The sequence below is a fragment of the Scyliorhinus canicula genome, chromosome 6 (genome assembly GCF_902713615.1).
Source record: "Scyliorhinus canicula chromosome 6, sScyCan1.1, whole genome shotgun sequence".
Taxonomy (NCBI): domain Eukaryota; kingdom Metazoa; phylum Chordata; class Chondrichthyes; order Carcharhiniformes; family Scyliorhinidae; genus Scyliorhinus; species Scyliorhinus canicula.
The window spans coordinates 132,903,566-132,917,823 of NC_052151.1; the positions used below are offsets into that span (position 1 = coordinate 132,903,566).

The following is a 14,258-nucleotide window of genomic DNA, read 5'->3' on the forward strand; positions in this document are numbered from 1 at the left end:
TTGGAGATTAGCCTTCCCCTTCTCCCTGGAAAGGGCACAAGATACAAAAGAGAGGGTAAAGATGGGTGGAGGTGTGATAGGCATCCCAACCCCTGACACCTGTTGAGGTGGGAGGCTCTTGATCTGCCCTGAGAGCACAACAGCCAAGCAACAGCACCTGGCAAGATCAGAGTATGGTGCAAAGCAAATGAGGAGGCCTCAAGCTTGGTGCTCACCTTGGGAAGAAAATTAATGTCCATTAGGCATGGATGGGAAGTGGAAATGGAAAAACATTTTCCCTAATTGTTTGTGTTCTCCCATGCAGGTTTTTGCACTCTGGAGGGATGGGCTGCTTTAAGGAGGATGACGATTTTTCAGATGGATCTAGCGTCATATCCCCCTCACCATGCACCAGTGCTAATCTATTCATGTTGGCGACTCTGTGTTCATGGCTCGATCTGGTGCCACAAACCGGAACACGCAACCTGTTGGAGATTCAGTGACAAGCAGGGTAACATCTGGTGGCGTAAAGGATGTGGATACACGTGGACGATGAAAGAGTCCATCCAGGCCTTCAGTGCTGCCATCAAGTATGTGAGTGCATGGTTTCCTCCATCGAGAAGTTGGTGACCCTCATGGAAAGCCACATACAGCAGAGTATCCTTTGGCTGCCAGGTATGTGCACAGACCTGCACACTGTTGCTCTGGTCTTTATTTGAAGGCTACAGTGGCCAGGCAAGAAGGTTTGAGCCTCCAGGACTCTCTTACTGGTGCCCCTTAATCTCTGGTAGACAGCAAGGAGCCATTGTGTACCAAGAGGGAGGAGAAATGGCAGCCAACCACAACTGCGGACTCCTCTCAAGGCACTCCAAGGGTGGACAGGTCTCCTAAGTTATTTTGCCAGAGACCCGATCGCCTCCAGTCACTGCAGCTAGTGGAGGTAGCTGCACCTATGCAGAAACCCTCGCAGCATGTTGGAGCCCTTCAGGCTAACTGCTGTGCCACCGTGCCATCCGATGGGTAGATGTGCATTGATTTCTGCATCACTTGTGCAGTGAATGTTGTCTTCTCACTTCAATATGAACCTATGCACCTTCATCTGCATACCTGTAGTAGGGAAGGTGGACTCTGTCCCTCTGCATGATTGGGGCAATGTAAATGGAGAGGTTGGACACTGGTAAGTACTAAACATGATGACATATAATGGCCATGTGAGTTGATGGTCTGATGCAACATGAGGGCATCTTGCCTGCTGGATGCAGGTATGAATGAGGCTATCATGAGCCTCCTTTCCACATTCTCCGTGGCTCTTGCCTTCGATGCAGGCAGGCACCTTATATTGCTGTCCTGGTTGTTCTGCCTCAACCTCCATGTCAGAAGATGAGTGAGGATCATGCATGCCATCTGCCTGCAAGGTCTTCCTTCTCTGCTGTACTTGGTTATGCAGAGCACAGCAGCTGAGCCACATTGCAATGCTCCACTGGAAAGGTCTGGCCAATGGAATCTCACCTTCAGCTGGCCAGTCATCAGCTCAATTGTGGGCCAGGTCAGCTCATGGCAGACAATCTATTGTTGCTCAGCTGTAGTGTGAGTGTACCTTGCTAACGTCATCAGCCCTGTCATGAGGGGTACCCCTGTCACTGAGGATCCAACCCGAACATGTCCATGGGGTTGGAACTTCTGTTGCATCTGGAAGTGTTAGAGTTCATAGCTGTCATGAGTGCTCTCTGGAAGAGGCACAAATGTGGAAGACTGGCTTCCAATGGTTGCAGATAACTCAAACGTGAATTGAGTGGAATTCCTTCCTGCTTATGACGGCCACAGGCTGTACAAGAGAGTTTTGATGGCCATTGGATGCAATTTATTACACCCTACTAAATTGAAACCTGGGCTGGGGTTTTCTGGCCCTTTTCGCTGGCAGGATAGTCCGGTCCCACCGAAGGCAATTCCCCCTGTAACAGGTTCTCCAGGAGCCGGAAAATCCTTGCTATGAAATGAGCGGATTGTTTTATGAGGATAGCTTTGACCGACTCGGCTGGGTTACACTGGAGTTTAGTGGAGTGAGGGGTGACTTGACTGACGTATATAAGATCTTGAATGGTATTAACAAGGCAGACGTGGATAGCATGATTCCGCTTGTGGATGAGTCCAGGACCAGGGAGAACTGTTTTAAAATTAGGGGTTGCCCTTTTAGTACAGAGATGAAGAGAATTTATTTTGTCTCAGAGGGTTGTGCAACTTTGGGCTCTCTGCCTCAGAAAGGTATTGAATATTTTCAAGGCAGAAGTAGACAGATTTTTGGTGGGCAAGAACTGTTCTTGGGGAATGAGATTAGAATGTGGAAATCAACACAAACCGATCAGCCATGATCTTAATGCATGCCGGAGTAGGCTCAAGGGGCCGAAAAGCCTACTTCTGCTCCTATTTCATATGTGGAAATCCTGCTATACCCCTGAAGCTATTAGAACTCTCAGCCTGGCTATCAAGGTCAGTACTGTAATATGCAAACTCTCTGGCCCTTTTGAACAGAGATTTGGTGATCTCCTTAATGCAGTGATGAACAACTCGGTGGCTAACCCACACATGTCTCCGATGGATATCTGGAAGGAACTAGTAATATAGAAGTTCAACATAATGGTGACCTTCAGCACTACTCAAATTGAGTTTCCGACAATTGCAGTATTGTGTACAGGTCACCGATTATCGCCCTTCACAGCCAGTGTCTTGGTTCACACTGCTTTACTACCCTTGGAGGTAGTTCGTGCAAGTCTGGAAAGTTCTGAGGATGAGTCTTACACCTGAGGATTCACTCCTGTTGCCATTTTTTGGTGTCTGTCTGCAACTTGTCTGAACTATCCCTCAACTCTCTGAACTACCCCTCAACTCTCTGAACTACCCCTCAGCTCTCTGAACTACCCCTCAACTCTCTGAACTACCCCCTCAGCTCTGAACTACCCCTCAACTCTCTGAACTAAACCCTCAACTCTCTGAACTATCCCTCAACTCTCTGAACTAAACCCTCAACTCTCTGAACTAAACCCTCAACTCTCTGAACTACCCCTCAGCTCTCTGAACTACCCCTCAACTCTCTGAACTACCCATCAACTCTCTGAACTACCCCTCACCTCCTCTGACCTACCCCTCAACTCTCTGAACTACCCCTCAACTCTCTGAACTACCCCTCAGCTCCTCTGACCTACCTCTTAACTCTCAGAACTACCCCTCAGCTCTCTGAACTACCCCTCAACTCTCAGAACTACCCCTCAACTCTCTGAACTACCCTTCAACTCTCTGAACTACCCCTCAACTCTCAGAACTACCCCTCAGCTCCTCTGAACTACCCCTCAGCTCCTCTGAACTACCCCTTAACTCTCTGAACTACCCGTCAACTCTCTAAACTACCCCTCACCTCCTCTGAACTACCCCTCAACTCTCTGAACTACCCCTCAACTCTCAGAACTACCCCTCAGCTCCTCTGAACTACCCCTCAGCTCCTCTGAAGTACCCCTTAACTCTCTGAACTACCCCTCAGCTCCTCTGAACTACCCTTCAACTCTCTGAATACCCCTCAACTCTCAGAACTACCCCTCAACTCTCTGAATTACCCCTCACCTCCTCTGAACTACCCCTTAACTCTCTGAACTATCCCTCAGCTCCTCTGAACTAAACCCTCAACTCTCTGAACTACCCCTCAACTCTCTGAACTACCCCTCAGCTCTTCTGAACTACCCCATAACTCTCAGAACTACTCCATAACTCTCTGAACTACCCATCAACTCCTCTGAACTAAACCCTCAACTCTCTGAACTACCCCTCAGCTCTTCTGAACTACACCATAACTCTCAGAACTACCCCATAACTCTCTGAACTACCCATCAACTCCTCTGAACTACCCTTCAACTCTCTAAACTACCCCTCAGCCCCTCTGAACTACCCCTTAACTCTCTGAACTACCCCTCAGCTCCTCTGAACTACCCTTCAACTCTCTGAACTAGCCCTCAACTCTCAGAACTACCCCTCAGCTCTCTGAACTACCCCTTAACTCTCAGAACTACCCCTCAACTCTCTGAACTACCCCTCAGCTCCTCTGAACTACCCCTTAACTCTCAGAACTACCCCTCAACTCTCTGAACTACCCCTCAGCTCCTCTGAACTACCCCTTAACTCTCTGAACTACCCTTCAGCTCTCTGAACTACCCCTCAACTCTCTGAACTACCCCTCAACTCTCTGAATACCCCTCAACTCTCTGAACTACCCCTTAATTCTCTGAACTACCCATCAACTCTCTAAACTACCCATCAACTCTCTGAACTACCCCTCAACTCTCTGAACTACCCCTCAACTCTCTGAATACCCCTCAACTCTCTGAACTACCCCTTAACTCTCTGAACTACCCATCAACTCTCTAAACTACCCCTCACCTCCTCTGAACTACCCCTCAGCTCTTCTGAACTACCCCTCAACTCTCAGAACTACCCCTTAACTCTCTGAACTACCCCTCAGCTCCTCTGAACTACCCCTTAACTCTCAGAACTACCCCTCAACTCTCTGAACTACCCCTCAGCTCCTCTGAACTACCCCTTAACTCTCAGAACTACCCCTCAACTCTCTGAACTACCCCTCAGCTCCTCTGAACTACCCCTTAACTCGCAGAACTACCCGTCAACTCTCTGAACTACCCCTCAGCTCCTCTGAACTACCCCTTAACTCTCTGAACTACCCATCAACTCTCTGAACTACCCCTCAACTCTCTGAACTACCCCTCAACTCTCTGAATAACCCTCAATTCTCTGAACTACCCCTTAACTCTCTGAACTACCCATCAACTCTCTAAACTACCCATCAACTCTCTGAACTACCCCTCAACTCTCTGAACTACCCCTCAACTCTCTGAATACCCCTCAACTCTCTGAACTACCCCTTAACTCTCTGAACTACCCATCAACTCTCTAAACTAAACCCTCACCTCCTCTGAACTACCCCTCAGCTCTTCTGAACTACCCCTCAACTCTCAGAACTACCCCTTAACTCTCTGAACTACCCCTCAGCTCCTCTGAACTACCCCTTAACTCTCAGAACTACCCCTCAACTCTCTGAACTACCCCTCAGCTCCTCTGAACTACCCCTTAACTCTCAGAACTACCCCTCAACTCTCTGAACTACCCCTCAGCTCCTCTGAACTACCCCTTAACTCTCAGAGCTACCCCTCAACTCTCTGAACTACCCCTTAACTCTCTGAACTACCCCTCAGCTCCTCTGAACTACCCCTTAACTCTCTGAACTACCCGTCACCTCCTCTGAACTACCCCTCAGCTCCTCTGAACTACCCTTTAACTCTCTGAATACCCCTCAACTCTCAGAACTACCCCTCAGCTCCTCTGAACTACCCCTCAACTCTCTGAATTACCCCTCAACTCCTCTGAACTACCCCTTAACTCTCAGAACTACCCCATAACCCTCTGAACTACCCATCAACTCTCTAAACTACCCCTCAGCTCCTCTGAACTACCCCTCAACTCTCTGAACTATCCCTCAGCTCCTCTGAACTACCATTCAACCTTCTGAATACCCCTCAACTCTCAGAACTACCCCTCAGCTCCTCTGAACTACCCCTTAACTCTCTGAACTACCCCTCAACTCTCTGAACTATCCCTCAGCTCCTCTGAACTACCATTCAACTCTCTGAATTACCCCTCAGCTCCTCTGAACTACCCCTTAACTCTCTGAACTACCCGTCAACTCTCTAAACTACCCCTCACCTCCTCTGAACTACCCCTCAACTCTCTGAACTACCCCTCAGCTCCTCTGAACTACCCCTTAACTCTCTGAACTACCCATCAACTCTCTAAACTACCCCTCAGCTCCTCTGAACTACCCCTGAACTCTCTGAACTACCCCTCAGCTCCTCTGAACTACCCCTTAACTCTCTGAACTACCCATCAACTCTCTAAACTACCCCTCAGCTCCTCTGAACTACCCCTTAACTCTCATAACTACCCCTCAACTCTCTGAACTATCCCTCAGCTCCTCTGAACTACCCTTCAACTCTCTGAACTACCCCTCAGCTCCTCTGAAGTACCCCTTAACTCTCTGAACTACCCCTCAACTCTCTGAATTATCCTTCAGCTCCTCTGAACTACCCTTCAACTCTCTGAATTACCCCTCAGCTCCTCTGAACTACCCCTTAACTCTCTGAACTACCCCTCAACTCTCTGAACTATCCCATAGCTCCTGTGAACTACTCCTCAACTCTCTGAACTACCCCATAGCTCCTCTGAACTACCTGTCAACCCTCTGAACTACCGCTCAACACTGAACTACCCCTCAGCTCCTCTGAACTGTCCCACAGACCCTCTGAACTACCCCTCAGATCCTCTGAACTGTCCCACAGATCCTCTGAACTACCCCTCAGATCCTCTGAGCCGCCCCTTAGCTTAGTGATGGTCTACTTCTACCCCCTTTTGGCATACGTTTCCACTTCAATGGAAGGCAGATCCACAATGGTTGACCCTCCTCTCAGAATACAAAGCTTACTTGGCACTGAACCAACTGGCATGATCGATGAACCTGAACTGCTGTGTCAGGTATGTTATTTTGACTGGAGGTGTCTCTCATCGTTCAGAGGTTGGCGCTAACGCTTGTCGCTGAGTGATTATGTTTACCAGCTCAACTTCAGTACAACTCTCCCGCGACCATTAATAATTGTGAAACTCATGGATGGTTGTAATCTGCGGCCTGCCCTCACTCTGGCCTCAGTTTGCCGCTATTCCGCACCACCATGTTAGCTTGGCGCAGCTCTCCCGATTCACGCACCCCTACACCCCTCTTAAGACCGAGACTCCCGCATCCCCATCAAAACATTCAGACGCTCACCGAATGGCTCATATGATGAGCCTTCCGATGCATTAAGAGGAATTCTTCCTGCAACTTAGTTAAGTGCCATTTTTGATTGACCGGCACCTCCCCATTCCTGGAACATGCCAGAAAACAGAAATTCTTTTGTACTTTAATCTTTGGATTCATGAAAGAACCCCTCCCGTGGAAATCTTTGCTAAATTAATAGTTGTGTTACTATATGTGCAGAAATGCTAGACACTAATTAAACACACTAAGAGTTGTTGAGATGTATTTTTAAAGCAGAGATTTTAAAAAAACACAGGAATGCCAGAAACACACAGTAGGTTTGTCAGCATTCAAAAGGAGAACAGGTTTACATTTGCAGTGCCGACCCCTCAGCAGAATTATTCTGGTCAGAGGGTGACATATGAAAGCGCAAAGGTATTGGCCACGACACATTTTCCACTGGCACTTGCGTCCTGTCATTGGCCGCCGGCAGAAACTGCCAGCCTCACCAAAGTCTACGGCGTTTTGAACAGCTCACCTACACAGAGGGTGGGTGCGGGGGCGGGTGGGGGGGTCACCATGAGGGGGACTGGAAAATCCTGCCAGCAGAAAAGGCCGGAAAATCTGGCCCATTGTTTTTTCTCTTTACATATGTGAGGCACCCTCAATTACGACGCGAGAGCGAGGTCGGTAATCAAAAGGCTTTAATCTACAGAGAACAGGACAGCATCCGAGAGAAGTGTGCTCACCACATGGAGCCTTATCCTATATACCGTTTCCTGGGGGCGTAGCCAGAGGCGGAGTCCCCCAGGGTTCCAAGCCGCTTAAAGGGGCAAGGTATTAAAGGTCAGGTACCGTTTACGGTAGTTATTAATACCGTTCATCACAATATGCTGATAAAATAATATGTATCTGCAGCAGTTTAAGTACTCATGCATTGCATAAAAGATAATGGCTGTATAAAAAGCAACATGCGTACCTGCCAATAATTCCTTTCTTTCCAGAAAACTCCCAGATGCAGAATATGTTTCCTCTGGTATTTCATCTGAAGTTCTCAAATCTGGAATTTGATTCTGATTCACAGAAGTTTTACTTTCTACTGTCTCAATGAGGTAGATGTCAGTGTCATTATCCCCCATCTCCAGATCCTAAATGAACCAGGTAAGATTTTTAAGAATGGTCAACAGTTTTATTCAATCCAAGTTATTTCATATACTACTAAAGCACTTCAACATAAAAGGCTCCGCAAGGAAATTTTAGTATTTACTAGGTGTATTTGAGTATACTGAATGCAAAGATCCATACACGATAATTGTTGCATTCAGATTTCACCACCTGCAGTGGCAGGATTTGAACCCAGGTCCCCCAAGTATTACTCTTGGTCCCTGGTTTAATAATTCAGTGATGTTACTGCATCTCCCCCAAACATTGGTTAAAAAAGGGATGAGGTCCTAAAAGCAGAATATAGGGAGATGCGAAGAAAGTTGAGAAATCAGAACTCAAAGATAGTGGTCATAGACTTTATAGTGCAGAATGAGGTCATTCAGCCCATTGAGTCTGCACCAGCCCCTGGATGGACATCCTACTTAAGTCCACACCTCTGCCTCCACCCTATCCCCGTAACTCCACTCAAACTTTCAGACACTAAGGGGCAATTTAGCATGGCCAATCCACCTAGGCTGCAAATCTTTGAACTGTGGGAGGAAACTGGAGCACCCGAAGGAAACCCACACAAACACATGTAGACTCCGCACAGACAGTGACCCAAGGCCGGAATTGAACCCGGGTCCCTGGAGCTGTGAAGCAGCAGTGCTTACCACTGTGCTGCCCACTCAGGAGTACTACCAGTGCAACGTGCTAGTCAGAGTAGAAATAGCAAGATATATCGGATGAATATGTGGCTGAAGAGATGGTGTAAGGGGGAAGAGTTTCAGATTCCTGGGACATTGGGACCAGTTCTGGGGGAAGTGGGACCAGTACAAAGTGAACTGGTTACACCTTGGCAGCACCAAGGCTGATATCCTAGGATGAGTATTTGCTAGAGTGGTTGGGGAGGGTTTAAACTAAAATAGCAGAGGGAAGGGAACCTATGCAAGGCATCAGAGGAGGAGAAACAAGGACAAAAACAAAAGTCAGAAAGGGGCTCTAGTTTGTACTGGTCCCACTTCCCCCAGAACTGGTCCCAATGTCCCAGGAATCCAAAACTCTCCCCCTTACACCATCTCTTCAGCCACATATTCATCCGATATATCTTGCTATTTCTACTCTGACTAGCACGTTGCACTGGTAGTACTCTTGAGTGGGCAGCACGGTGGCACAGTGGTAAGCACTACTGCTTCACAGCTCCAGGGACCCGGGTTCAATTCCGGCCTTGGGTCATTTGGGATAGGACCAAGGGTCAGATTCAAAAAGGACCACAGTGAAAAATATTGGGAACGAGACAAATAATCTTAAAAAGCCAAGCTTAAAGGTTTTGTGCCTTAACGCACAGAGCATTCGGACTAAAGCTGATGAACTAATCGCGTAAAAAGACGTAAACGGGTATGATATAATCGGGATTACGGAGACATGGCTGCAGGGTGACCAGGGATGAGAACTTAATGTCCAGGAGTATTCAGTATTTCGGGAGGACAGACAAAAAGGAAAAGGCAGTGGGGTTGCATTGCTGGTTAAAAAGGAAATTGACGCAATGGTGAGGAAGGATATTAGCTCTGACAATGTGGTATCTGTATGGATAGAGCTGAGAAACACCAAGAGGGGAAAAAACATTAATCGGTGTTGCACAGATTGATCGCCCTCTGGCTGAAGAAATTCCTCCTCATCTCTGTTTTAAAGGATTGTCCCTTGAGTCTGAGGCTGTGCCCTCTGGACCTAGTTTCTTCTATAGTGAAAACATCCTCTCTACTTCCAGTCTTTCTCGGCCCCTTAATATTCTGTAAGTTTCAATAAGATCTTCCCTCATCCTTCTAAACTCCATCAAGTACAGACCCAGAATCCTCAACCATTCCTCATATGACAAATCCTTCATTCCAGGGATCATTCTTGTGAACCTCCTGTGAACCTTTTCCAAGGCCAGTACATCCTTCCTTAGATACAGGTCTCAAAACTGCTCACAATTTTCCAAATGGGGTCTGACCAGCACCTTAAACAGCATCAGTACAACTCATCCCTGTTCTTGTATTTTAGCCCTCTCGACATGAATGATAACATTGCATTTGCCTTCATGACTGCCAACTGAACCTGCATGTTAACCTTAAAGAAATCCTGAACTAGGACTCCTAAGTCCCTTTGTGCTTCTGATTTCTGAAGTCTTTTCCCATTTAGAAAATAGTCTATGCCTCTATTCTTCCTACCAAAGTGCATCACCGAACACTTTTCCACATTGTACTCCATCTGCCATTTCTTTGCCCACTCTCCTAGTCTGTCCAGATTCTTCTGCATCCTCCCTGCTTCCTCAAAACTACCTGTCTCTCTACATATCTTTGTAACATCTGCAATCTTAGCAACAATACCTTTGGTTCATTCTTCCAGATCATTAATGTACACCGTGAATAGTTATGGTACCAACACTGACAACTAGTCATCGACTGCCATCCTGAAAAAGACCCTTTTATACCCACTCTTTGCCTTCTGCCAGTCAGCCAATCCTCTAGCCATGCCAATTCCTTGCTCCTAACTCCATGGGCTCTTATCCTGCTTAGCAGCTTCCTGTACAACTCTTGATTAAGGTGTTGTGGAAATCCAAATAGATGACATCCACTGGTTCTCCTTTGTCTAGCTTCCTCGTTACCTCCTCAAAGAATTCTAACAGGTTTGTCAGGCATGTCTTCTCCTTGATGAAGCCATTCTGACTCTGTCTTATTTTACCATGCACTTCCAAGTACTCCGCAATCTCATCCTTAAAAATCAACTTTAAAATCTCACCAACAACCAAAGTCACACTAACCGGCCTATAATTTCCCATCTTCTGCTTCCCTCCCTTCTTCAACCTCTGGGAACCTCTGTGCCTCCAGTGATTCCTGAAAGATCAGCACCAATGCCTCCACAATCTCCTCAGCTATCTCCTTCTGAACCCTGGGGCGTACTCCATCCGGTCCAGGTAATTTATCCACCTTCAGAACCTTCTCCTTAGAGATGGCCACTAGATTCACCACTGCCCCCTAACTCTCTTAAAGTTCTGTTATGTCCCTGGTATCTTCCACTGTGAAGACTGATGCAAAGTACCGATTGAGTTCCTCTGCCATTTCTTTGTTCCCTATTACGACTTCTCCAACCTCATTTTTCAGTGGTTCAATGTCCATTCTTGCTTCTCTCTTACCTTTTATGTAACATGAAGAGGTTGTTCCCATTGGTTAGGGAATCTAAAAAAGAGGGGTACAGTCTTAAGATCAAGGGACAATCATTTAGGATTAAGATGAGGAAATGTTTCTTCACGCAAAGGATTGTGAATCTTTGGAATATTCTACTCCACTGAGTTGTGGAGTTGATGGCACCCCATCATTGAATACATTTATGGCTTAGATACAGACAGATTTCCAGTTTCTCAGGGAATCATGGAATATGGAGAGCTGGTGAGAAAGTGGTGTTGACGCATAAGATCAGTAAGGATCACACTGAATGATGGAGCAGGATTGATGGGCTGTATAGGCTTACTTCTGGTCCTATCTCTTATGTTCTTATATTGCTTGATTTAAGCACTGACTTCACAGTAAGAATGTGAGACTTCTTTTTTTTAAACTCACCTCATCAATTGATTTTTCAATCGCGATGGTCATCATTTCATTTTCTGCAACTACTCCTGAGACAGCTAAGGATTCATCGTTGGTAATAGTAACCGCATGGTCAGGAAATGTGGTATGAACATTAGGGCTCGCACTGGTCCCTTCAGTAAAATCATGTTTGGGACCAAAAGCACGTGGCTGCGAATGAACAGTTTTGTCTTTAGGAACAATGGGAATATCAGTGTCTTTTGAAATGATGGTGGCAGATACGGGTCTGGTCACAGCGGCTTCAGTAGTTGTATTAACAACTGGCAAATCATGATGCACTGGTATGATGTGCACATATTGTGCTGTGGTCATTTCACTTGTGGTCATTTCACTTGTGCCCATTTCGCTTGTGGTCATTTCACTTGTGCCCATTTCGCTTGTGGTCATTTCACTTGTGGTCTTAGCCATGGTCACACGGCTTGATGAATGCAGATTATTTGGAACTGTTGAAGGAAGCGTGTGATAAGTTGTATGCTGTTCATCGTAATAGCTCAGCCTGATGTCATCTAAAAGCAAATAAAAATGGGACAGTTAGACTAATGGCAATTTCTGATGCAAAATTGTAAAACTGATTCATTCAATATTAGATTATAGTCTTTACCATTCCCCAAAGAATCGCTATAAATAAAGATATTGCTATTATCCCATAGATGGAAACTAATTAGAACAATGAAAGATTGATGCTGTGATCAAATCAGCAAACCTTGCCCAACTTCTTAAAAATTCTTTCAGACGATATGGGGGTGACAGGCTTGGCCACCATTTGCTGCCCTTGCCCAAATGCTTTTGAGAAGGTGGTGGTGAGCCACCTACTTGAATTGCTACAGTCCGTGTGTTGCATGTAGATACATCCAAAGGGCTGATAAGGAGGAAATTCCAGAAGCAACAATGGTCTCTGGCTTGGAGGGGAACCTGAAGGTGATGGTGTTCCCATGCATCTGCTACCTTTGAACTTTGAGGTTCTAGCTTGTGGATTTGGAAGGTGATGTCGAAGAAGCCCTAGTGAGTTCCTGCAGTGCATCTTATAGAGGGTACACACTACTGCCAGTATGCATTGGTGGTGGAGGGAGTAAATGCTTGTGGATGGGTGTCAATCAATTGGATTATTTTGTTCTGGATGGTGTTGAGCTTCTTGATTGTTGTTGGACCTGCACTCACCCAGGCAAATGGAGAGTTAGCCATCACACTCCTGACTTGAAGGTAGAGGACAGGCTTTGGAGAGCACAAGGTGAGTTACTCGTCACAGAATTCCCAACCTCTGACCTGCTCTTGTAGATACAGTGTTTGTATGGCTAGTCCAGTTCAGTTTCTGGTCAAAGGCAACTCATAGGATGTTGATTGTGGAGGATTCAATGTTGGTAATGCTATTGAATATTAAGGGGCGATTGTTCGATCCTCTATTTGTTGGAGATGGTCATTGCCTGGAACTTGTGTTGCATAAATGTTACTTGCCACTTGTCTTGTTGCAAAAAGGACATGGACTGCTTCATTATGTGAGGAGTCATGAATGATACTGAACATTAAGCAATCACGAGTAAACATCCTCTTTTATGACTTTATGATGGAGGGAAGGTCATTGATGAAGCAGCTGATGACGCTTAGGCCTGGGATATTACCCTGAAGAACCTCTGCAGCAATGTCCTGTGACTGAGATAACTGGCCATCAACCACCACAACTATCTTTTTTTGTGCTAGGATGACTCCAACAAGTGGATAGTTATCCCCTGATTCCCATTTAATTTTGCTAGGACTCCTTCATGACATAAATGTTACCCTGGTGTCTAGGGCAGCCACTCTCACCTCACCTCTTGAGTTCAGCTCTTTAGTCTATGTTTCGACCAAGACTGTAATGAGGTCAGAAGCTGAGTGGACCTGGCAGAACACAAACTGAGCATTTTCAGGTTAATGCTGTGTAGGTATCCTTAATAGTGCTATCGACAAGACCTTCCATCACTTTGGCGATAATGGAGAGTAGATTGATAGGACGGTAATTGGCTGGGTTTGATTTGTCCTACCTTTTGTGGACTTGACATACCTGGGCAATTTTCCATATTGTCGGGTAGTTGCCAATATTGGAGCTGTACTAGAACAGTTTGATTAGGGGCGTGACAAGCTCTGGAGCATATGTCTTCAGTACTACACCTGGAATGATGTCAGGACCCATCACCTTTATATTGTCTACTGTGTTCAGCCATTTCATGATATCATGTGGGCAGCACGGTAGCATTGTGGATAGCACAATTGCTTCACAGCTCCAGGGTCCCAGGTTCGATTCCGGCTTGGGCCGCTGTCTGTGCGGAGTCTGCACATCCTCCCCGTGTGTGTGTGGGTTTCCTCTGGGTGCTCCGGTTTCTTCCCACAGTCCAAAGATGTGCAGGTTAGGTGGATTGGCCATGCTAAATTGCCCTTAGCGTCCAAAATTGCCCTTAGTGTTGGGTGGGGTTACTGGGTTATGGGGATAGGGTGGAGGTAGGGATCTTGGTTAGGGTGCTCTTTCCAAGAGCCAGTGCAGACTCGATGGGCCGAATGGCTTCCTTCTGCACTGTAAATTCTATGAAATTGTATTAACTGAAGACTGATTTGGGGACCTCAGGTGGTGGCCAAGATGAATCATCCAGTCAGCACTTCTGGCTGAAGAAGCTTTAGCCTTGTCTTTTGCACTGATG

At 46.5% G+C, this 14,258-nt stretch overlaps 1 protein-coding gene across 2 annotated transcripts in view; it reads right to left on the reverse strand.

Moving 5' to 3' along the window:
* Nucleotides 1-14,258, reverse strand: part of LOC119967507 (syndecan-1-like) — a 61,288-nt gene that overhangs the window by 4,036 nt on the left and 42,994 nt on the right. Inside the window, exons 3-5 of one of the 2 annotated variants that reach the window (XM_038800163.1) lie at nucleotides 11,980-12,098; nucleotides 11,566-11,949; nucleotides 7,803-7,971 (exon numbers count right to left, since the gene is read on the reverse strand). In XM_038800163.1, coding sequence (XP_038656091.1) covers nucleotides 7,803-7,971; nucleotides 11,566-11,949; nucleotides 11,980-12,098 — 672 coding nt within the window. Of the gene's footprint in view, nucleotides 1-7,802; nucleotides 7,972-11,565; nucleotides 12,099-14,258 lie in introns of both variants that reach the window. The other variant, XM_038800162.1, reaches the window with a different exon arrangement.